Below are 26,388 nucleotides of genomic sequence, written 5' to 3' on the forward strand. Positions count from 1 at the left end.
AAGGAGAAGATGGTCTTTTGAGGAAATGCATGGTCTCGGAGAGTACTTGCACACAGCAACATTATGGTAGAGGAATTCTCTTTGGATGGTGTGCATTTTTCTGTCATGGCAAATAAGCATATCTGCTGAATTTAAGAGAAAAGGTGGTAAGCATCTAGGCGAAGAACCTGTGGTGCTAGAAGGATCAGTGATGGTGGGTGATTTTATGTTGTGGTGGGGCAGGAAAACACTCAATCTGAGTTTCCTGGTTGTCTAACCATTGTGAAGGTCTAACCAACCCAGCAGGCGTGAGGGGAGCAAACAAATAAGACATCTTAGACGGTGCAGGGGCAAGAGATTGAAAGTTATGAAAACTGTGTGTAGCCTGGTATAGGTGGATACATGGATGAAGCGGGAGTAGGGGTGATAGATGGTATAAGTTGCAGTTGGGGGAGAAGGTTTGCAACACCACAAGTTTCAAGAGTCGGATGGTTAATAAGAGCATTAATAAGAGCACAATTTGTGTAAGTGAAGTGGGGTATTTTGTTGTTGTATTGGAGTTATTGTGTTACATTGCAAACAGCAGACCTCTACTAATAAGGCAGTCTTTACTCTTTTTGTTATTTATTGATTCTGGTAATTTTTTGCTTCTCGCCCGATATACTACTGTCTTACAGTACTATTTAGTTGGGCAACTTGGGTGCCTGGGTGTTCAGTAGGATGTGCCTAAAGAGGAAGTTACCTATTTGTCAATGACAGGCAGTAGTCTCTCTAACATCACAGCAAGACTTAATCTGTCTTCCAATAACAGACATCTCTCAGCTAGTGTTAAACGTGTCGCCTTGCAGTAACAGGGGTCTCGTATAATTGCAAGTTGCAATTTGCAACGTGTGGTAACTTGTAACCACACATATCAAGGGCAGGGCTAGGATTTGTAAGGATTTATCGGGACATCCGCATCGCCAGGCTAAATTCCAGCCGGTAAAACGTGGAGCAGTTTATCGGGGAAGTATGCAAAGAAAATCCCAGGATCTGCGGATTTTGCCTGCGCTAAATTCCAAAACCGGAATGTAATGTAGTGCCCCAGTTTATGGGTAAAACTAGGCTATCATTGTTGCGCAAAATAAAATCCGACAACACCTTTGTTTGTAATATATTTGGAGAATTATCGAACAGGACATCGAGGCACACCCAACAATGGGCCTCTCATTGTTGTGTTATAATAAGTGAAATCTTCAGTGGCACTGCAGTGAGGAGTCTCTCACAGAAGTGCTCAAGACTGCAGCTGTATCAGGGACAGCGACGTGCCCACGTGCCTCTCAAACGGAGTTAAAGACGTCTCGCCACTAAGCTTTTGGGCCAGTGAGCCCAAACTCCTCTTTAATAAAAATTCTTTTGGAGCTCATTCCATGTGCTTGAGTCAATTATTTCAGTCAAGATTTATTTGTGACGCGGCACGCCTCAGAAAATCGGATGGCCGACGGAGTGTTATTTTACAGGACTGACCATCATCATCAGATTATGATTTTAGTAACTCGTAGACGCATACATAATTGTTTTTGTACCCTGCCATCGGGGCACCCGTAACTAAGTACTGTTCAACGAGCGCCTCAGAGAGCTGAGTGTTGTGCTCGTTTACGAATGAACAGAAACAGCAGTGCAATATACCCTCAAATGAATTCCACAAAAAGGAAAGTTTTAAATGTTCACTGTTTCTGTATAATAAGAAATATTCACAAAGGTAAACGGTGAGCTAAATGGCTGTGCTGGAGGAAAGAAAACACAGCTGGTTAGGTAATTGCCTTTCAATTATTACCCCTGTGCTACTAATTGTCATGCTCTGGTAATTTAGCTGTGTCAAAAAAACTGTAAGGCCTTCATTTCCTGAAATCCTTTTTCAGGGAGGATGGTGCTTCCAGCGTGGCTGTGATATATTCACTGTCACAAACCTTTCCTCCAGGAATCTCATATTTCGCGTGCAAGGGTTAATTATAACAGACCAGTCATTAATGGAATGGGCGAGGCTTCAGCTAACCCTTTGTGTTGGGAGGGGGGAGTGAAACACTTACATGATAGACTGTCAGAGGTCGAAGTGGGGGAAAAAAAGTAGGGGAACTGTGGGCGGAGAATCAGAAGGCGGGAATAACCTGAGGATTAGATCAGTGGGCGGAGCCGGAAGTGTGGCCAGAATGCGCAAACATCCCAATTTTTAGTATTTGTTTGGCATTTCACTGCCCAGGTTAATCAACCAATGGATACACATGATCATTTAAGGCTTGATATGAGTTATTGACATTAAAATACAATCACAAAGTGGGATATGTTTCCAATCACAGAATATCCCAAATATGCTTAAACGTGGAATCACAAGCTATTTGTCTCCGAGCCATGGTGTCTCTGTCATCAGCACTTCTTCTCCCTTTTTCCACAAGAGCATTTCAAACATGAATGGCAAAATATCCTAGTTTGCAAATGTTTTCTATATCATTATGGCTCTGCCATATTTGCCTCATAATGCAAGATCTGCTGCATAATCTGACAATTTTAACTAATAAATTGTTTATGGCGCAAACGTATCAAAAGTTAATAAAACATGTGGCTTGTTTTTCTGCGGAGTGGATGGCTTATTGCAAAGGTTGATTGATCACCTTTCTCACCGTTGCATTTGTATGTTACACTGGTACTAATAAGGCAAAATCTTTCCATAGACTGTTAGCACGTGTACACATGTCAAAATAATAAAATATCAGAATATATTCTGCATTACTCTGCAGGCTTTTTTTAATGCACAATTTAGTCAACACTGCGGCATAATTTTGTCCTCCTTTGCTTGCTGCATAATTAATTCCAGTGGGATAACCAAAGACTAGGAGAAAAAACACAATGCTCTAATTTATATCTTGCAGTTTGTATGCATCTCTTAGATGACAGTTAATAGCTCACTGTTCTATGTTAGGATTTTAACTTCTAAACTGCAAGCAACAAAAGGATTTCTCTGACAAAAGCAGTAGCCCACTGACCTATTTACATTATGTGCACTTTGTGATCTGCATGGTACATGTTATTTGCAGCAGGCACATTAACCCTCTGTGTTACCTTTGCAAGAGTCAAAACTTCCACTAGACAAAACTCCGATCTCTCTCTAGGAAGAACATTAAACACCAGAGTCATCATGAAATTTTTATTGTTGCCGAAAATTGCTGGAGGCCAGGAAGGACACCGCAAGCACTTTTAAAACCTTAATATACTTGCAAACATAATGCCTCCACCCAAAGTCAGCGCCCAGTCACACCAGTTGCACTGCCCTAGAGCTGGCCCTTCTCAAGGGTCCTGTGACCTCAGTGACAGAGTCACTGTTGTTCTTGGCTGTGCTGCTTCATAGGCCAGCTAGCAAGACTGGAGGTGAACTTCAGTATGGATTGGGGTGTGCAAACCTTGAAGGTTAACCCAGACTTGCCAGTGCTAGGGTCCACCTGCTGGTGCTAAGACACCAGCGCTTCTAAGGTCTTGCGAAGCCTTCTAAGGTCTAGCATGGGATTCTACTCTCTCAGGAGAGTCGTCTGGTGGACTGGTTATTAAGGCTGAACCTGGTTCCCCAGTTCCAAATTCAGCAGCTCTGGCCATAGTGCCACATCCTCTACCCCGCTGAACACCATACTGCCCCACTGAGAAAAACTCACACTGCCTTCAACTACAACCCAATTGCTGCCAGCTATAAACACCTGGATGAGGCTCAATTTAAATTACGCAGTAGACAAGAGCAATATGCGGCCTACATAAAAAGTAACAACTCCGGGAAAAAGCAAACACTCGTAGGGAATGCAAAATTTAGCAAACCATGTGAAATGTAAGCAGGAACAACATGGTTACCTTAACGCTTTTACACTCACTATTCAGAAATCAGTGAGTGCTTTTGCCTGAAAAGTTAAGGACATGACTACAGGGCCTGGAATGGACCCATTTCAATGTCCATTGCTGATATCCTGACAAAACGTTAGCAGTATGGTAAAAAGACCACATCCCTGGACGCAGAGCCGCAGTACACATTTTGTTTTCCAACCCACACATTGTAGTACCTCCAGGATTGGTGCACTAGTTGCAAGCCCAGGGAAAACGAAGACAAGAAAACAAAAACAGCGCTTCACTGGCAAACTGTAAAAGTGGCGCTAATGTGTTTGGGTGTGAATAAAATCAATCTGGCCAGTTTGCTACCATTCTGTCTTACTTTATTTAGTTATTTTTCATATTTTTAACCTTTTATTCCAGATGCTGCACTTTGGAATTAAAATACGACATTTCCAGCAAAAATGATTTTCTTTTTTGGATCCATTTCACAGGGGAGCAAATAAGAGAAAGGAGAGGAAAGAGAGTGAGAACCCCATCTTGAAGTCACGGTTTTCAGTAAGAGAAGAACTGCTAGACAGAAAGAGAGGGAAGAATGAAAGAGTGGGGCGGGGGCATCTGAAGCGGCAGAGCAGAAGTGGACACTGTATTTTTCTTCTCTGAGCAAGAAGGAAAAAACAGAGTCCTGTTACTTCTCTGCCGCCCGTCCTCGAACGCCAGGAAACGTCGAGCTCTGTTTATAGGCAATGGTAATTTCTTGCGTCCTGGGACGCATTTTGAAAATAAAAAAGTAGGGGAACGGAATCCTTGTGATTTTAAAAAGTAGGGGCACGCCGTGCCTTTCCGATCCCGCCCACTGTAGTGTGTTTCACAGAATTACTCCCAGCGGTGGAGCCTCAGAACTTTATTCAAAGTGGCTAACTCCAGGCTCTTTTACCTTTGAGGAGATCTTCATCTCCTATCTCCAAAAACCAGACGGGGTGCAGGTCACCACGGGTCATCCTCAACGACGTTGTTGAAGTCAGACCGATCCGACAGACGACGACGACGTTGGGCAGCCAGCCTCTGCAGGCATTGCCCAGCCAGTAGTACAGTACTGTGACTATCTGAAATAAATCTGCGCATGCGCTGCGCACACAGCCCCTGCCCCCTTCAGAAGAACCAAAATGTAGAACTGAACTAAGGGCTGCCGCTCGCGGCAACATATATTTTAATTTATAAATCTTCGCTTGGACTCAGGCAGCCTCACTGCCTCAGGCCAGGCTAAGCAGTTTGACTCACACTCGGGAGACGTGACCACGCAGCGGCTGCACCGAGTACAGTAAGGTACATTTTAAAAGACATCAATGTGTGACAAGCGCAGCAGATGCGTAGTCCCGGCCCTAATAATTAAGTGCCGGTGCTAAGCACCGGAAAGCACCGGCACAAATTAATCACTGCCCCACACCAGTATCTAGTGTTGGAGTATGATCCCACCCTTCTAGAGGGAGAGACATGACAGCACCGGTATACCCGGTACCAGCTAACAGAGCCCTGGCATCACAAAATGGATGCTGCCAGCCACAAACACGAGTCTGCCCTCCTGCTGCTGACTGAAACTCCGGCAGGGGAGGCCTGGACAATAGGTTTCCAGCCACAGGGAGGTGTCACCACCTCCCAGACAGGCTTTAGTGTATTGGGGCTGGGTGGGTGCACTCCAAGAGTGCTTTGAGGTTCAGCACTGGGGGCACATTTGGTGTCCCTGTGCATAGTCCAGCTCAAACCAGTTGCAGGGGCTACTAGCTCCTGTTCTGGCGCGAAACTGGACAAAGGAAATGGGTGTAGCCACCCCTCTTTCCTGACCCTTCCATAGGTGGGTCCCCAGAGTATGTCCAACCCCTTCCTTGGGTATAAGAAAGGAACCCCTGGCAACAGGACTTTAGATTACATTTGGACGAAACTCTAATACTGAATCCTGGAACTTTGACGATCTACATTGAACTCGATGACTGAAGAATCTCTTTTGGAGTAAAGGAGTTACTCCGCTGCGAGCCAGGCACCAAAGACGCATCTGTCTGGTTTGCATCGCCGAAGCTCCCGACAGACTCCGAAGAATTTTGCAACACAGGAGGTGGGTTTCCGTGGTCTCTGAGGTCAATCTGTGCACTCAGCAATTCTGAGGCCTGTATCCCTCGTGGAAGACCGTGCAACCCGAACCTCTGGACACCGCGACCATTTGCAGAAGTATCAGCTTTTCAACGACTCCTATAGCTGAGCTTTGGGTTACTTGTAGCCCTGACCCCGAGCAGCATTTGCACCGAAGATTGCCCGCTTACACTCCACGAGTGTTCCGTGAGCTGGCCCTTTGTGTTTTCTCTCGAGGTCCCTTCGCGATCCCTAGTCCGTCGACTGGTGGGTCCCTGTGAAGGCAACTCTACTTCTGATTGGGCTTACCTGGTTGCTCCAGACGTGCCCTGACTTTCCATCGCTTGGGGAGTTCCCAAGACCTTGCTGGTCCGCACCGTAGCATTTTTTCTCTTCCTGCGTGGGTTGCTGTTGCCAAGGCTTGTTGGGTCCAATCCGGGCACCGACACCGCAGCACTCGACATCCTTCGTGGGACAGCCCGAATCCAGCTCCTGGTCGTCCTCGATGCCTCCTGGTCCTCGTGGCTGCAGAGTCAAGCTTCACCTCTTCGCACCTGAAACACCCGACATCGGTGGGCATTCGTCTATTGTGAACCTGGTCACTGGCAAGTGACCCAGACTCTGTCCCCTCTGCTTTCAGGTTCTTCTAATCTTCGATCCAGGGTTGGATCACACGGGACACTTCTCTCCTTCCCGGCAGCAGCACTTTGCAGCAGATCGCTATTGAAATCAACGACGATTTCCGACACCAATGCACCCGGCTTCCCTGGGTGAGGTAACTCGAGTACTATGGTGCTCCCGTGGGTGCTGGCCTTAGAACCCCCTAAGTCTAAAGGGGTTTGCTCAAAGTCCTCTCCTAAGTGTCCTTAAACTTTAAAATTCCAACAGCGACTTTCCCCATAGAAGCTAACGGAGCTCGTGGCTGTGTTCTCACACTGCACACATCCCCCGTGGGTCCCCTGTGTCACTACCTTGGGGTCTCAGCTATTCTACAGGCTTCTAGGCCTTGTGTCTAGTCAAGTCGTGGTTCTTATACCACTTTCTTAATATGTGGTTTGGTCCGTCCCTAGGACCCATTGTATATTATGCTATTTACTGTCGTTTTAGAACTGTATTATTGTGTGCCTTGCTCTCTAACTTCATAAAGGGGTTAGAAGAGAGTGCTTAGAAATAAATACATATATTTTATATATATACCTTGTGTGGTTCTCCTTTCATTTAGTAACCCGAGAGGTTATAATCTGGTAAACCAAGCTGCTTTACACTCCTTCAAAACTTAGCCTGAAGGCTGCTCTCCATAGCTACCACTAGGATAGCTTTCAATAAAGGTTGTCTTTAAACCTATCATCAATAAGTTTTGTTTGGACTGGTGCAAGGTGCCCACTATAACTAGTGGACAGCATATGCCAGGCCAACTTCTCACAAAAATAGCCTTTATATTTTACAGACAAAAATAGCTAATATTAAAATATAATTAAACAACAATAAAGGTTAAATAGAAGATAACAGGAGGAGGTTTTAACCACATAATTAGATGGCACCTTAAAGTACCATATGAGGCAAATGCAGCGAGAAAGAAAGTGACAGTAGATGTATAAAAATAGAAACACAAATATAAGGAGACGTCAGAAGTAGAAAGGGGCGGGAAAGACAAAGAACGAGTAGCGGCAGGCATAGGATTATTACAAATATGAATGTTTAAGGGAATGCATAACCACCAACTGCTGCTACAATTCATGTAACTCTCGGAGATTATTCTGTAGCTGGACTGCACCCTCCTAAGATTTCTTGGGTTTCTTACCTCCTCTGTGACTTGATCTACTCTGCGGTGGAGCTCCTGACGCTCACTTTCTACTGCACCATTGGCAGCCATCTTGTGTCGTCAGGCTCAGGAGAGAGGAGGGCCAGCAGCCCTCAGGCTTCTACAGCAAAAACTGTAAAAGGAAAAAAAAGAAGAACAAGTGTGAAAATGATTTTTTTTTTAAGTGGCAATGGAAGAGTAGATAGAGAGTAAGCATTGCAAAGCAACAGGATTAACATTACTATGGTAAATGCATTAGGCAGCAAGTAATAAAACATATAGTGGGAGAGGGGGTGGCAGCTATGTCATGCTTATATACAGTTGACAACCGTTTTGCACAACTTAAAAGGAATGAAACATAATTCTGAGATTTTAAACAATGATAGCCATTCAGGCCTTTTGAGATTTAATTGCTTAGCAGTGAAAAAGGGCCAGATCACACAGAATACTTCTTGACCCTTACAAGCACATTACTTGGCAATCAGAAGAATAACAGCAACAATGAAAATTCTACAATCAGTGGAAAAAAGATTTGTGCTGTGTACTGTATGCATTCTCAAGATACAAAATTAAATGTGGCATAAAGCGTAATGATTCAGTGTGTTTTCCAAATGTGAAGTAGCTTCTCACATATCCAAAAGAAGGTGGAAGAATACACCCAAACAGCCAACACAAAGGCAGTGAGACTAAAATTTGCCTGTGGGCTGCTTTAATATGCCACTGACAATACCTCAATCCAGTGACTACAGCACCTTATGCCAAAGTGGCCAATGGCTATAGGAGGCTGGCCCAAAGCTGCATTCTGTAATTATGGAGTATGTATAGAATAAAACATCTGCCATGAATGGTGCAAGTGTCATTATTTAAGAAAGTAGAACTGTGGGCGGAATATGGACAATAAAGTAGGATCGAGGTATCGGGTTGCAAAGCACCTCAGGACATCATTAACTGCCCCACCCTGCCTAGATTTTGTGCGTGTTATCGGCCATTGTATGCTTCTCGCTTGATCTCAAACAGAGCCCGTCCTATATCTTGTCTGTTATGCCTCCTTTAGAAAAGATCTACACTCTAATAGATAGGTGGAACATCTAAAGTGTATCTTCACCACTAAACTAAGGTAACTACTGCCCACTCACCATACTGCAAGGATACTGTCAGTGGGTGGCAGATGTTTGTTCTCTGCAGGTGTAGATGCCTTTTCTTCCTGCACCCCACTATGAGGAAGTCACTGGACCACAAGGTAAAATCTGGAACAGCAGGGCATCTCCCTGGTGGTTCAACACCTGGCAGGTTCTCTGAACGCCAGGGTTGATGAACTCAGCCATCGATGCCTAGTGGATCACGAATGGTGACTCCAGCCATTGGGGGCACAAGGTCTCATTCAGAAGTAGGAAGAGCCTTGGTTAGATCTGTTCGCCTCTGCCGAGAAAGCACGTCAGCAGTTTTGCACCCTGGAGTTTCCAAGGCGGCACTCGCTCGGGTACGCTTTTTGTCTCGGGTGGAGTTTAGGCCTCTTGAATTCCTTTCCGCCAATACCACTGCTGTCCAGAGTGCTCAAGAAGATCAGGAGCTACCGGGCCCAAGTCACTCTTATTGCTCTGGACAGGGCACGTAGAGTGTGGTATCCAGACCTTCTCCAATAGAGCATCGATCCTCCGATCAGGCCATGTTCAGAGACGATGTCAGGCAGAACCTATCGACGGCACCTACCAGCGCACAAGGGTCATGCTGCATGTCTATCAATGCCCTGTATGTGAATCTAAAAGTAGTTTCCCTAAATGTCAAAGAACGCAACCATCAAGTTAAGCGCAAGAAAATTGAAAATTACCTTTATAAACTCAAAGCTGACGTGATCCTACTGCAGGAGGCCAACGTTACTGATAAAGAAAAGTTATTGTTTGGGAAAAATTGGATTAGTAATGTTTCGTGCTCCCCTGCAACCAATATAAAACAGTGGTGATGACACTTATCACTAAATATTCAGGCCCATCAGTAGATTCAAACATCTCTGATGATGAGGGTAAATGGATATTGACAAAACTCTCAAAAAACACAAACTGCTTTCATGTGTAGACATGTGAATTCCCAGGAAGCCAATCTTCAGGCGTGCAGCCTGTATTCTAGTTTCCGTATGACATTTGAAAAATTTCTTTGCATGTGTTGTGAGGAAAAGAAAAACAAAATGCGGGACCTGTGTTGTGACTCTCAAGACCAAGACTAGACCTCGACCTGACCCAGCTGCAGTTCACAGCCTGAAAGAAGAGGAGGAGCACTGCCCTAAGTAGCAGGGTATGCCCCTGACTCGGTGGACAAGAGTGGATGCCCAAATAGGAGAGACCTGGTGTGAGAAACTCTTCAAGTAAAAATGTCAGTCCAAAAGAAACGAGATTATCAACAATTAGCACCGAGGTTTGAGAATAGCCCTCAGCAGAAAAAATACCCGAGGGGTATAGTTTACATTGGTCAAAATTATCAAACGATGGTTAAAGAAACTTTAGCCTGGATAACGAGGATTTATTTCAGAGTTACAATGTCTCAGCATTAATAACCATGGATTTGGAGACTTAAGGTAGGCTAGCAAAAATGGCTGTTTCACAACACACTGCGGCATGGTAAATTAGATCCACAATCAAAATACACTTCAATCTACTCTTAATAAACTGCAGACATATTTTCTACAATGGGGGAGGATGGCATAAACATGGAGTTGTATAAACTGTACCCCATGGAAGTGAACCCAAGCTGCTTAGTGAACTTTTTAATTTAGTTCGATCAAAAGGGTAATTTCCACCTTCCTTTAAAACAGGAATTCTGACCATTTAAATAGAAAAAAAAACGAAATGTGAACAACTATACTGAAGCTTCAATCATATAATAACACCTTTGGCCTGCAGTGCCTACTATCAAATAACACTGCTTGAAGGACATTACAAGCTATTCATGATGATAGCTAAACACATGGCTGGATTGAGTAATAATTTACCGGGTATAGATCAGGAGGGGCTTACAAGTGCTAGAATTTTGTCTGTTGTGTGAGAAGTTGGCCTGGTATATGCTGTCCACTGATTAAAGTGGGCACCTTGCACCAGTCCAAACAGCCCTTATTGATGATTAGGTTAAAGACAACCTTTATTGAAAGCTATCCTAGTGGTAGCTATGGAGAGTAGCCTTCAGGCTAAGTCTCGAAGGAATGTAAAGCAGCTTATTTTACCAGTATATAACCTCCTGAATGACCAAATGAAAGGAGAACCACACAAGGGATATATAAAATATATGTATTTATTACTAAACACTCTCTACTAACCTCTTTATGAGATTAGAGAACAAAGCACACAGTATTAAATCACTAAAACAACAGTAAATAGTACAATACACAGTGGGCTCCAGGGGAGACCAAACCATATACTAAGAAAGTGGTATAACAACCTCGTCTTGACTAGACACAGTGCCTAGAGCACGTAGAATCGCTGGGACCCCAAGGAACCACCCAAGGGAGTGACACAGCGGACCCACAGAGGATGGGTGCATTGTGTGAACACAGGCGCGAGCTCCATACAACTCTATGGGAAAGTCGCGGTTGGAAATTTAAAGATTAAGGACACTTCGGAGAGGACTTCAAGCAAACCCTTTGGAACATAGAAGGTTCTAAGGCCAGCACCCTTGAGAGTACCGAGGAACCCGTGTTACCTATCCCAGAGGAGCCGGTGCATAGGGTCAAGTGGTGTCGGAAACGCTTGTTGATTTCAATGGCGTGATGCGAAGAAGTGCTGCTGCCTGGAAGATGAAGTGTTCGGTGTGATCAGAGCTGAGAAGAACCTGAATGCAGAGGGGACAGAGTCTGGGTCACATCACAGTGACCAGGGGCACGATAGACGAATGCCCACCGATGTCGGGTGTTTCAGGTGAGAAGAGGTAAAGCTTGACTCTGCAGCCACGGGGACCAGGAGACATCGACGACGACCAAAGTCCAGAGGTGAGCTGTCCCATGAAGGATGTCGAGTGCCCGGATTGAACACCAACAAGCCTTGGAAACTGCAACCCACGCAAGCAGAGGAAAGATGCTTCGGTGAGGACCAGCAAGGTCCTGGGGACTCTCCAAGCAATGGAGAGTCAGGGCACGTCTGGAGCAAACAGGAAATCCTACGGAAAGTCAAAGTTACCTTCATAGGGACCCACAGGTCGACAGACCAGGGATCATGAAGGGACCTCGAGTTGATTCACAAAGTACCAGCCCACGGAACACTTGTGGAGTGTAGGCCGGAAATCGCCAGTGGAAATACTGCTCGGGGTCTGGACTACAAGTAGCCCAAAGCACAGCATCAGGGGCTGCCAAAAAAGCATATGCTGCTGCAAATGTACTCGGTGCACAGGGGTTCGGGTTGCACGGTCCCCACGAGGGATACGGGTCTCAGAATTGCTGAGAGCATAGATCAGCCTCAGAGACCTCCTCGGGAACCCACCTCCTGTGTTGCAGAAATCTTCGGAGTCCTCAGGAGCTCGGGAGATGCAAACCGGTCAGATGCGTTTTAGGTGCTTGCCTTGCAGGGGAGTAACTCCTTTACTCCAAGGGAGATTCTTCAGTCATCCAGCGTCGTGCAGATCGTCGAAGTACTTGGTTTCGGTAGCAGAGTTTAGTCCAGGTAAAATCTAAAGTCCTGTAGTCAGGGGTTCCTACTTTATACCCAAGGAAGGGGTGGGACAAACTCTGGGGACCCACCTATGGGAGGGTCAGGACAGAGGGGTGGCTACACCCATGTCCGTTGTCTAGTTTTGTTCCAGAGCAGGAGCTGATGGCTCCTGCAACCGGTTTGAGCTGGACTATGCACAGGAACACCAAATGTGCCCCCCAGTGCAGACATCAAAGCACTGTGAGAGCACCCACCCAGCCCCAATACACCAAAGCCTGTCTGGGAGGTGGTCACACCTTCCTGTGACAGGAAACCTATTGTCAAGCCTTCCCTTGCCGGAGTTTCGTCCAGCAGCAGGAGGGCAGACTCGTGTCTGTGGTTGGCAGCATCCATTTTGTGATGCCAGGGTCAAGAAAGCTGGTACCAGGTGTACCAGTGTTGTCATATTTCTCCCCCTAGGAGGGTGGAATCATATCTCCCCCGCCAGTTACTGGCGGGGAGGTATGAATCCAAGGTGTTTGACACCAAACACGAAATGTTTTTTTGCAGCCGTTTTAAAGTTAGCCTTTAATGTGAGGTTATAATGCACTTCTGTATATATGTGTGAGGGGATGCCGCACCGGACGTGCCCGATGTCGGGCTCTTCCCGCACTTTTTTTCACAATGACTTACCGGTCAGGACGGCCGCAATGAGGTGCAAAAGCCGGAAGACGCTGTTTTCTTATGTAACTCCTCCCCCGTGTCCTCTTCCCGTACAGCGTCGTGACACCCACACCGCCGGAGTGAAAGGAGGCGGAGCTAACCCCGGAAGTGGTCCATCGAGGGATGTGAAAAGGGCCAGAGAAAAAAATGAGGGACGCGAAGAAGCCGGAAGGAAGGAAGAGTGCTGAGGGAACCGAGACGAGGAAGGAGAAGTCGCAGGAGAACGGGAAGAAGAAGACGAGATGTGGTGCGAGGACTGGTGGTCCCCATCGGAGGTGGCTGAAGAGCGGCCGCAACTCAGGAGAGTTGCAGCGGAGCCGGTGAGTGGCCAGAATCAGGGGAAAAAGGGAGCGGGGAAGCGGGTGGTTTAAGGGTGTACAGGAGGGTGGTGGGAGGTTTGTAAGATAAAAAAGGGGGGGGGGGCTTCTTAAAACGACGTATGTTTTTTTTTGTTTGTTTCCCTTTATCCTCACTATCGCACTTGGCCGTGGAGCGAGATTGCACTGTACCCCAGTAGGGTTGCATTTAGTTTCATCCTCTCTACCACATTATATGTGAGAGCGAGATGTACCTCAGCTCATAATAATTAGTGGCACCTGTATTTCACCTCCTCTTCTATTCGCCTGTTAGCCCTGTGCACGGTATACACCCAAGATTCCTACTCCACTGCCTTCCCTCACAAAGAAACCAACCCCTCTTCACATTCCCTTCAAACCCTGGTACCCCTGAAAACACCAACCAGGTGTGGTGACGGTGACGGTATTGTCTGGAGAGTGGGAAACCCAGAAACGACTGACGGCTCCCTTTTGTTTCTTTCCTTTTCTGAGCCTCCCAGGGAAGGACCATCCAGCACAAAGACGGCCCAACTGAAAACCCCGAACCATCAAAGAAGAAAATCCCGAACAATAGCCGTGGAACCCCAAAGTCGATACCTGGAGAGACACCTTGCCTTCTTTGTATTGAATAAAACAGTCCAACTGGCCCACTATATACAGTTCTGCTCATGCAGGTGCACCCTCTCACATAAAACCCAGCACCCTGCTTTCAGGATTGATAAGGCCTGCCATAGGGGTGACTGATAGGTTTATATGTGCAGTGATATAGGATAGATATAGTGAACCTATATCTAAGTAAGGGGTGCATGCACCACCTTACACAGGCTGCTGTAGCAGACCTGTGGTTTCATTTTGAATGGTCTCCCAGGGGTGGCATAATACATGATGCAGCCCCTGAGAGGCCTCTGGGGTGCCTATGCCCTGGGTACATCGTATACCATATACTAGGGACTTATGAGGGTACCCCAGAATCCAATCTGGAGTGTACCTAAAATACATGCAATCAATTTAGAGGAGAAAGCAGCTAGACTGGGGTCCTGGATAGCAGGATCCCAGTCAGACTAAGTTGAAAACAGTGACACATCAGAAAAAAGTGGGGGTAACTATAAGAAGCAGATCCTACTCTCCTACATGTGGATACATACTACTTAATGGAAAAGTTGGCATTTATGTATGTTGAAAGCATGAATGCCTTTATTCTGATGCACTGGGAAGTTTTTTATAACTAAAATGAGAATGTTTTGGGTTTGCTTACCAAATCACCAGGTTGATGACTAAAATTTCTGAAGGGGAAAAGCGGAGCTTATAGATTAAAGGGTTTATCGGAAAACTGTTGAAAGTTCATGAAGTGCTCCTCATGACTGCTCCCTTCCTCCGCTTTCATTTGCTGTGTTTAATAAACCATTGGTGCTAATGGGGAATGAGTGGGGAGGTGTATGGCCCTGATGTCCTCCCTAACATTGGGAAAATGCAGCTCTACTACCCAGAGGATGTTGCGTTCTCTCTCTCTAGAGGGCCAATCTGGAAAAGTACTAGATTACATTTTAGAATATGAATCTGTGTCAGACTAGACAGAAAACAAATGCATCTAAAACAGAGGTCATTTTGAGCCATGCAGAAAGAAGGAGAGCTTTGCATTCATGTAAGATTAGGGCATTTCAGAAATCAAAAACTTGGACGTGTTGGACTTTTCCAATTCTCCCAATTTGTAAGCACTGAATTATAAGCATTGGCAAAGCCATTAGATTTCACCTTTGGGACCTACTGGCTTTGCCAAGGTATTTGACAATACTTTGCAGCATAGGCCAAAGGAATACAAAAGGCGTGATGGTGCGGCCACTACTGGTGGCCGCATCATCTCGTAGGCAAGTCTGCATGATGACAGGTACCTGCACATTTGTGATCATCTAAGAGCGCATGCATGCTTGATGACGTAGGCTTGAGCTTGCGTGATGATGTATGCGTGCCTATCAAATGAAACAAGCAGCATTTTTTATGTCCCGATTCAAAATGGATTAGCAAATTAAAAACCATTAATACATCGGAGTAGCACAAAAGCAATTTGCTCCCTGTCCCTCCAAACAAATAAAATCGCTAAAAAAACAAAAAAAGGATCACAGAGGTTGGGGTGGCGGAGGCCAACAAAATAAAAACTAGTGCGGGAAAAGCAGCACATGAGGCAGAGAGAGAGCAACAGAAGAGAAAGAGCAACACGAAGATTAGGAGGCATGTAATTTGGTGGTGAAGAAGCACAGGAGACTAAGGGCCTGCATTTTTACACCTCAAGGTCAAGCTATAGTTACATACATCCCCCCTCGTAAGCTACAGCGAAAACACCATCACTTTCAAGATCAACAAACCTTTCAATGATAGCACTTCAAAGACACCAAAAACCACCAACAACAAATGCTCATACAGGCAATGGAAAAAACTAAACATCCACCAACTCAACACCTACCTTGAAAGAACCCCAAAAAACATGCAGCAGAAAGACATACACACATTCTACAACTGGATCTCCACTACACTAGGCAAACAGATATCACCAAAAACCACATCCAGGGTTGACCACAAAAAAATCACGCCATGGGCTAACAGAATTCTGCAAGCCAGAGTGTCAAAACACAGCAACACCAAGATCACAAGACTTCTGTGACAAAATCTCCAATTAATTGATCTAAAAAATTAAAAAGATTGAAAATTCCCTTAAGAAGAATGCGGACAATACCACAACAAATGACCTAATGACCACAGAATAGGACAACAATAATCATCCATCAATGCATACTACCCTGTTACAAAAAGATTTCCTTGATGGTATCATTCCAGCCAGACCATCAATATCACCTTCAAACCAAGCACCAACAAAATCTTTAAAGATATCCTTGAGAAGGTAGTCAGATGCCTACTGAACAAGTCCCTGGAATAAGATTAATTTCCACCTGATCTCAAAAACTCGTACATCAGACCTCTCCTCAGAATGAAAAATCTCGACCCATCTGGCCTAGCAAACTACAGGCCCAAATCGAATGGACCATTGTTAGGAAAAGATTTTGAGAGCGCAGTGTTTACTCAACTTTACAGAAAATAATCACTTAATGTCATACCAACAGTCCAGCTTCAGACCAGGCAGAGGCACTCAGCTGTTGCTTCTGGAGTTATCATCTGCATTTGATTTTGTCCGCTGCTACAAAGACTCCACAATAGATTGCCTGAAAATGCTCTAAAATTGATTGATTCTTATCTCACAGACTGATAAAGTGTTATCTACTTACCACTTTTCACATCACCTCCTCACACACAACATTGGGGTCCATCATATCCCCATCTATAATTCAACATCTCCCAAACCCCTTACCAAATCCGATTAAAAAATCATTCAACCTCACTTGTTAGATCTACACAGATGCCACCTAAATCATTTTAAAATGGATAGTGCCGAAGACCCCTACAATTCAAAACCTGATGACTGCATTCATTCTATAAAGGCATGGATGATGAACAAACATCTAAAGTTCAATACAACAAAGACAGAGACAACGTAAACTCTTCCCTATCACTGACACTTTGGGCGGTAACAGATACAAGCTGTCACTATTATTTCTGGGGCAGACTCAGGCAAAACGAGATATAGCGAGAGAGCAGAAGGCCACGCCCCCACCCCCGTCCTTGGAGATGTAGAAAAAAGGGACGGACCACTGTGTTGGCTTGAAGGTTGCGGTGACAATAAGGATCAGTGGTATTATTGATAGAGCTAGCGGCGCCACTTAGGAGGGTAACACTGGTATTAGTGTGGAGTGGTATCTTAATCTCGGCGCTGCAAGGTAGGGAGAATCACTAGTCTCCCTAAATCAGTGATCAGGGCCACTTTAATATACAGATGCAAAATCCCCAGCATACGATTATATTATAGAAAAGATGTCTGAGTACAAAGTGTGACCACAAATTTAACACAAGTAATTGGTTCTTGTTCTCTTTTTCTTTTTTATTTCTTCAGGTCTTCAAACAGCCGACACGTGTTTCGTCACTAACATGGGAAATCGTCCCGCGACTTTATCAAGGCTTTCTTCTTCGTAAATCTATCCGTTGTCTGTGGTGATACTTCCAACCCACAGAGGGGTTCTGTTCTCCTAGACGTCCGCTGGTGTGATCTAAAGGTCACCCAAAGGTTCTGGCTTGGCATAAGTTTTGTCATCAATCGTAATTCATGTTCACCGGTCTGCGGACGTCTGTTCTAGTGTGTTTTCGAGTGCGGAATGAAGGTTGCGGTGTACAAGGCTCGAGGCTGTCCACAAACATCCCAAGATATAGCAGGTGTGGACGGATTACAAGGGAATTGAGTTAGAACCTGTCTGTTCTATACAATAAATGGTGAATGATGACATTTGGATGTTTATGGGATGAGATGTGATTGGGTGGGAGTGGAACACGTAATCTGGTTATTAGAATTACTGTGTATCCTATTGCTAGGGGGTAGGTGGGAATGAGTGTTTAGGTATTTGCTTATGCTTAGGCCTTTTTCTTTTTGTATGTCGGCCTTTCTGGCCGTGCCTATGTTTCAAAGTCAATAATAATAGTGTTAAAAAAAGATAGAGATTATGACCTGTGAACAATGGCAAATGTACCAGCCTACCGCCATATGGCCTTCCAGCAACATCAAGAGAGGTTAGAAATCTAGGAGTAACCATGGATTCAGACCTATCCTTGATACCTCATGTTAACATCACAAACAGTGCCTCTTAAACAATGCATACACTATGTCGCCTCTTCCCATACCTCACATACCAATATAACTCGTAATTTATAAGCTTTACTATGTCAGCATTCTATACCTTGGCACACTAGCATTTATCATATGCAAAATACAACTCATCCAAAATGCTACTGCAAGGGTTCTTCGCCACCTTCAACCACAGGAATGCATGACTCAAGTCCTGCAATTGCTCCTCTGGCTTCCTGTAGCTACAAGGGCAATGTTCAAGATACTCTGCATGATCCACAGAGAGTTCAATGGAAAAGAACCTACCTACACTTTAAACTCAAGTAATACAAACCATAAGAGAACATTAACTTCAGGCCTGCACCATTTTTCACAACACCTTAATATAAGAAATATGTAGGAGTCACTGCTTCCTTAGTACAAGTTACCAAGCTCTGGTATTCACTACTAGCCAGCATTAGAAATACCCAGGAGCATATACACTTTAGAAGACAATTGAAACGTGGCTATTTCCTAGATAACTGCACTCACCTGCATCCAGGCAATACAGCCCTGAAAACAATCACACCTTCAAGCGCAATCCTCAGCTTAGAACCCACGAACTGCAAACAACCAAACCAGCAAACTACTTCGAAATGCAGATAAGCTAAGAAGGGGTGACACAAGGCACGTTGTGGCATTATATCGCTATGCACTTGCATATATAACAGTTATGGCCCACAATAACACTAAGACCATAATACACAGCGGTCAGCAGCAAACTGTAACTTATACCGCTTACATTCACATCAGACATATCTGCTGCGAGGGTTGTCTCTCACCAACACTGTTCAGCCAAAAAACAGACATCGACAAATGAACAGGCATGGAATGCCTGAAGAGATCTGTAACCCACTGCTGGACAATTTGGAGGACTTTAAAGAGTTTACCACTGCAGTTCCCCAATATCTGTACACTGACCACTGCTTTACATCTCACAATGACATTCAAATTTTAGATGATAATAACAATGCCCATCTCAACAGATCTCTCCAATTCACTCTCCCTCCATGCCAGCTCAGGACCACAGCTATATTCAAATTCTCAGACTGGGCAACCCAGTGCAGTAAACAGCTAAGCACACTACATCATAAGAAATACTGTAAAGGGACCTGCATAATTATTCAAAGCTACCACCATACTGAAAAGCATTAAACTGCTTCTCTTTCACACTTCATTATCCACCACACGTCAGGTCTCGTAAAACGATAACCACACCTCAGATGTCATCACGGAGGGCATGGAAACACTTCCCATATTGGATCAAAACAAAGGCAACATCCTTCCACCACCCTTATACCTACACGGTGTAACATGCTTCAGACATCCTGGAGTAAAACCAACAGGATTATGTGCCCTCCATCCTTTAAGCATCTCCAATGCACCCAAATATGGCAAACAACCATTCATCAAAGCGACTGTCCAGATAGCCTTGTGTTAGCTATTAGGTTCTGAGAACCTTGGGCTGGCAGACACAGGCTGGAAGGGTGCCACAACAGTTCTCTTAGCAACCCAGAGAAAGAAGTCCCCTGAAACTTGATATGTTTGTCCTCCCAGAAATCTAGAGCACCTTGGGGAACACCATTGAGAATGCTTAATACCAATTTACTTCATCCAGTCTTACCTAATATGCTCGCCAGGTATGAGCTGTGGAGGTAAATATCTTTGTTTAGGAAGAGTGATTAAACTGGAAAGAACAGTCTGCAGAGGATGCTGCTCCCTAATCATGTTAGCAGGCCTTAGTATTGTTCTCATTGTTCTTCCTAACTCTTAACTCACTTCCCATCCTAATTTCTCTTCCTGTCGCTTCCTAAATTTTCTTCTACTTTCAGCCATTGCTTTCAGAGTGTTCTCCTGAGGACCATACATAAGGACATCTGTAGCGTGAGCTTTACAAGCAGCCATCATAACATAGTTTAGATTCCTCGCCTGGCCCATCTGCTTTTGCCATCATAGCACAAACTCTCCATTTTCTTGTTTTTCTGTTTTGAAATACTCCACAGCCCTCATCCCATTCGAACACCTTCCACATTTTGACACCACCAGGACATCAAAGCATTGCAAACTGCCAATAATACAACAAGTTGGCTGTACATAAACGACCCAAAGTAGGAATAATCACATTGAAACCACTTGCCTTCACTTCCTTCCTATTATCTTTACATCATTAGGTACGACTTAGTTCTTGATTAGACACAGTCCAATAGCCTTGTATCAATCTTTGTTCTTCCTCTTCCTATTGCTTTTTATATTCCTCATCCATCATTGGCACAGCAGCACCTTAATATAGTTAACATACGCTGTTTCTTTTGTAGGTTTCCTTAGTCATGCAACTACTACTTAAGAAACTGAACAGTGTTTTGCCCCCAGTGACAGCTAGATTGACCATGCAAATCGATAAAATGGTAATACAGCCTCCATCCAATGCACATCAGCCCTGCATGACAAATCATCACACTCGTTCAACTTGCCAAATAATCTGGGCATAATAAAGAAGACATCATTCTATTTACAACCCCAGTTTATCAGTTTATCCTACCAACTAGAATTGTGAACCACTCTCCACAACTAATTCTAAAGGGATAACTTACTGGATAAATGCCTTTAAGAATGTTGCCACTTTTACAGCTGCACATTAATTAGTAAAACGTGTCATACGGCCTCCATCAAAATAGCAGAGCTCAGAGTTTGATAAAGTATACGAAGCACCAACATTCTGTATTCTCCCAATGCTAATGATGCAATTTTACAAGCACTAAGGGATTTGTACTTGGGGACAAAGATTTGATTTTCTTCTGACACATTGGACGTTTCCTCACTTTGCTTGCTAGAGACCACTAATAATGTTCACTCATTTTCCTTGAAAGCCAAACCAATTAGTTTACCTCACAAAACACTTGCAACACCCAAGGGCTTTGAGGTCTCAATGACTTAATCTATATTACCACAAAAGGTTTATATTGCATGGCATTTAATTGCTCTTTGGAGTTCAAAGGGTCTCTCTGTGTCTAGTTTCTTAAGAAACCTGCTCTAGCCTTTAATTTAATCTGACACTTGCAACCTTTTAATTTCCATTACTTTCCTGAGTATCCCTATTCATCTTACAGAACCAGATGTAAAGAACATGGATCTAAAAGTATCAATTGTCTCCAGGATCCCAACCAATGATTTGGCTCCTGTGCCAGCCACTTTTACACTACCCCTAGCCATTAGGAATATGTGGTTTAACTATGCCCAAAGACTCTCCCATCTAACCCTCACTTGCCATACATGGCAAAGCTGCCTTGTTCAGCTAGATGATACATCAGACAATGTCCACCTACATTCATCCACAATCCATAGTTCCATCTATCCGCGTGAACCTTGGGCATAAACAGCATAGACCAGGGCAAGAATTCTCAAGAAACAAGCACCAGAGAACAGGAGCCCTTAGTGAAACAAGGAAAACAAGGGGACATGGTGACACAGATAAAGGTGACCAGAGCCGGGGCACTCACCACTGGCCAGGACAATTTCAGACATCAACAACAACATGGGGTTACATCAAAGATTGACAAAAACAGTACATGCTAGGGGCAGACCTGGTCCAACTAGAAGGAAAACCCCAGCGGCGTATTTCTGAAACTGCCTATATAACAAACAATAAACCTCATATAACAAACAGAAGTTGCACAAACACTGCACTAAAAAGACTATGGCATGTAACCATCCATATGGAATGGCTCCAGACCCATTGCCCCTACATGATAACACTGCCATAGCTGGAACAGGTTCGGGAGGGGGGGGGGTTGAAATCCTGTGCCCCTAGTGCCAACCATCGGACAGAGACCTCAGAGAATCCTTCAATGACGATAATCCACACACTCCACACTACCCACTTCACCTCAATATAGTTTGGGAACCAAAATAATAAAAATACTAGCAACCCGGGCATGCACTAACATGCGCATACACTGTCAGTTGTCTTTGAATGTTTTTGTGTTTTTAGACTAACATTAAAAAATCAAAAAGTTAAAGATGGACACACTTATTTCCGCATGCATGCGCACACACCAGATGGCCACCCTCCTTGGAATAGGTTGGAAGCCCATTCAAAGATGGCTGGCCCTATATATGCATACGAGAGCCATCTTTGATTGGGATTAAGACCTCTTAAAAATGTACACAACAGGCAGTATTTATGTAAGTTGAACACCTGACCTATTCAAAATAAATATAAATAAAAATAAAAAGAGGACAGGCCGAGCAACTTTTACGGAGTAACTTGAGAGCTTCAGACAGAACACCCTCATTACCATCCTTTGCAGGAGACCGGAGTTCTCGCCACATCCCAGCTGTTTGTTGTTCTCTTAGCTGCCATGTGCATGTTTCCCCATTTTGGAAGAAGGGATACAGCAAAAGTGGACTGAGATGCCGCCAGCAGCTCAGGCAGGATGACCCCTGCAAAGCTTTGCTGCACACTGCCCACATGAGTGGTGCAATACGGTCTTTGAGTGGCCAGTATTTGTATAGATGTGGCGCCAGGAGAGTGTTGATGGAGCACCGGTTGCATCACACAGAACACATTTTAAGACTTTTTTATCTTTGGCCATACTAATAAGGAGGAATGCAAAGAAGCGGCCCTAAACACCCCAAAGTATCGGCCATGAAGCCATTGCTGCAGCTTTCTGATCAGGCATTAGCTCAGTATGATTAATAGATAGTTGACCCTTGACCTGCTGTCTAAGGCTAATTGCAATCTGTGGTTTTCGGGTGAGTTAGGGGTAGGTGGTAGACAGCGGACTTTAAAATAGTGTCCTTTAAAAAGTAAGAGGCACTCAGGCTCCTTACACTCGAGACTAAGGGAAAGGGTGAGCACACATCAAACGGGTGGACTCAGCTGTCCAGCACCAACATGCAAGGAAAGAAGGTGTAGATGTTCTGGACTGTTGAGAACAAGACCCCTGTGGTCTGTTGGAATGAGCAGAACTACAAAGTGACTGGTCTCCAACCTTGACCCTGATGCTGTCACATAGCCTGGTTCTGGTGCAGAGTGCAGGCACAAACAGGCCTAGGTTCTGTGGTACTGACACATAAACTAAGCCTATTGCTGTCCCTTAACATGAGCACACTCGTAACAACATGCCATCTATATTGACGGATCATTTAATGGCATCATGTTCCAGGCTGCGTTTTAACTAGTCAGTGCACTATAGGGGTGCAGTCTTGGTTGTCTTTCATTAAACTGTCAGCTCCACAGCCACTATTTGGGGTCTGCATGTGGCCCTGGGCCTGCTGGATCCTGCCAATCTTCCCAAATTGCCATGACTAATAATTACACCTTACATGTCAGGGTGCACAGCTCTGCCAGGACCTGTGCAATTAGGTCTCGGCTCTAGACAGCACATGCGCGGTCTTGAAAGAGACATGTTGTATCTACTTTGTGGGCTTCAGCCCGCCCATAGGCGTCCCATTTGCTGACTCTATCGTCGCTCTTCTATTCTTTTTCCCATATTTGTCCATGGCATGCATGAGTCATGCCTCTTCCTGTGTTTAGCTGGGAACAATTATTAATATCCATACACAGCGGCCATTATAGAAAATGTTTTTGGGACTACTTTTTTCTTTGGTTAACAGTGCTTTTCACGAACACTCATGCTTACATTTGCTCCAAGCATTTCTCCAAACAAGCCTGTAAATCTAGTTTCTTTGGTTAACAGCACTTTTCACAAACACTCGTGTTTACATTTGCTCCAAGCGATTCTCTAAACAGGCCTGTAAACCTTGTTCTTATCTCATCACATTGCTGTACTTTCTGGTTTTGCTAGCCTATCGCACAACCCCCTCCCGATTCGCAGCTTGACCCTCCGTCCCCCACACCCCCATTGCTGCTTGCTTTGTGCACGAGTGCTCGAGACAAAGGCTTCCCAGCTTTCATTTACTAGAACACATACTGGGCAATGGAAAAGCTAGCCAATCTGAATACATTATTTAACAAATAGCTGAATAAATGCAGCACCCAAAGACGGATGACATGCTCCTTGTGCGCACCTTCATTTACTTCGCCGAAATGGCGTCTGTAAAGGAAGTGCACCACATTCGGAAAGCTGGGCATCAAAATGACTAACATTCAGGAACATGTGGATTCATCTCTTTTCTAAGCCTTTTAAATTACGCAAAACAGTAAACAGAGAAAATGCTAATGGATTTCGGATGGTGGGATGCACACAAGATTAGCGTGCGGTCACTAACGTGACTTGTGTGACATTTGCTATGAATGCTTTACAACAGACTCTTACTTTGCTTGGGATATTCCCACAGCAGGTGCACTAGAACGATTCCTGCAACGCAAAAGTGAAATTAGCTTGGTCATGCACATGGAAGAAAGACTTCAAGGTAGGGTTGTGAAAACAACAAGAGTGCTGACTTTATTCCAATAACACTGACAAGCGCTATGCGGCGCACAGTAGTGACATAACGGCTAACACCAGCTACGGGGCCATTTTTCAGCTGAGAACCCATATATCAATAAAATCAGCCCCAGCGCCATACACAAATGCTTTTGAATTGCCAACGTCTATAGCTCTAGGATTGCTGAGACCTATTGGCTTTGCCAAAGCTTGTTTTTAATATGCAGACACAATAGTGCATAGAGCCTCATTATTATGCTACCCACATTTTGCATAATTTATTGGTTTTCTTGCAATGACACCCACATGGTTTGCTGCCAATAGACTTGGATATAGAAGAAATGTGCCACAGAAACAAGGAAAACAGATGTATGTTTGTTACATGAGTTGAGTCGCACTAGCAATGACCGCCGTGTGACAGAAAGTGCATGGACTGGTGCTTATTGTTTCCAGTCGCAAAGTCTTATTTATCAAATTTCATGCATTTGTATTATGCAAAGTGTATGAAAAGCATAGCAGAAGTCTCACTTTCAGACAAATGACAATTGGCATACTATCTCATCCTTCTCCTATAAATATTTGTACTTCATGAGGAAAATCTATGCTTACTTAGGACACCCCTATGCTCTGCTGCATTTCCCAGGCTTCTCTGTTGTGAATGGCTGGCAGAGATGCCGTCACTCCAGATCCTAGCACTTGTCTGTGCTGTAGTGTTTGCATCTCCCCACTATGTACGGTTGTAGATGTCCCTCCCTGTGGCTTGTAGTTTCTCTGGCTCAGCCTCGCTTTACCAATGTCAGTTTTTATATCTGACTGTTTGGGTGTTTGTTGCCACATGTGTCTCTTGGGTTGTGTGTGTGGAGTGCAAGAAGGGGTAAGAAATGAAGAGAAATGAGAAGGAATAAGGAAGAGAGGGAGGTGAGAGGGAAAAAGAGGGAGAGGTGGGAGGGGAAAAAAGGGAGAAAGGATGTGCGTCTGTGTGTCTATGCAAAAGAAGTTGTAGGGTCATAGTCAGGGCAGGGTAAGCAAAAGGGCATGGGGGATGTGGATTTTAAAATCAACTCACTGACTCTATAAATAACCATAATTGAATCGGTCCCCTGCGGCACCATTAATCATGGCACCAGCCCTTTAAATAGAGGCTGTAAGCTCACGAAACTCACGGTCAGCTGGAAATCAAAGAAACAAGCTTTGACAAAGGTCAGACTTTTTTAGGGGAAGTGTTTAGTTATAGTTGGGCAACTTTGAGTGTGTGGTCCCCTGCAGTACTGCAAAGAAAATCCCATAATAAAGCAAAATTTTGAGCAACAACAATATGGAACGTGTAAGTATGCCCCTTCACTGAGCAGACTGCCTTATCAAAGCTACGCTTACTTATAAAAAACACAAAGGTTATGAAAGGGAGTGAGAAGAAAGTTTACAAGTGGTGGGCCTAAATACTGTACACTGGATACTTATGAAAAAGCGTCAGTATTCTTATTGCATCTTTAAAACAAGCTTTTGTAATAGTTTAAGCTATAGGCATCGTAAATGACTATGGACCATATGTAGGTAAAACGTGTTTTGCGATTCTCAAATTGCAATTGTTAGGGAATCGCTATTAGAGAATTGCAAAACGCAATGTAGGTAGGATTAGCAAAATATTTTGCGATTCCCACCTATTCCTTATTTGCGAATCGCAAATTGAGATTCGCAAATAAGGAATACCTTGCCATTCATTCCTATGGGCTAGAAGGCCCATAGGAATGAATAGGAAGACATTCTCAATTTGCGATTCTCAATTAGAGAATCGCAAATTGAGAATGCAATTTCAAGGTTGCAAGGGTAT

The 26,388-nt window shown here is 44.4% G+C and overlaps 1 protein-coding gene across 4 annotated transcripts in view; it reads right to left on the reverse strand.

The window, feature by feature from the left end:
- The window catches only part of LOC146797981 (synaptosomal-associated protein 25-like), a 396,023-nt gene that overhangs the window by 220,612 nt on the left and 149,023 nt on the right, over nt 1-26,388 (reverse strand). For all 4 annotated transcript variants that reach the window (XM_085625207.1, XM_085625206.1, XM_085625209.1 and 1 more), the window contains one exon: nt 7,748-7,880. In XM_085625207.1, coding sequence (XP_085481333.1) covers nt 7,748-7,819 — 72 coding nt within the window. In that variant the 5' untranslated portion in view covers nt 7,820-7,880. The remainder of the gene's footprint in view (nt 1-7,747; nt 7,881-26,388) is intronic.

Source organism: Triturus cristatus, chromosome 9 (genome assembly GCF_964204655.1).
Source record: "Triturus cristatus chromosome 9, aTriCri1.1, whole genome shotgun sequence".
Lineage (NCBI taxonomy): Eukaryota > Metazoa > Chordata > Amphibia > Caudata > Salamandridae > Triturus > Triturus cristatus.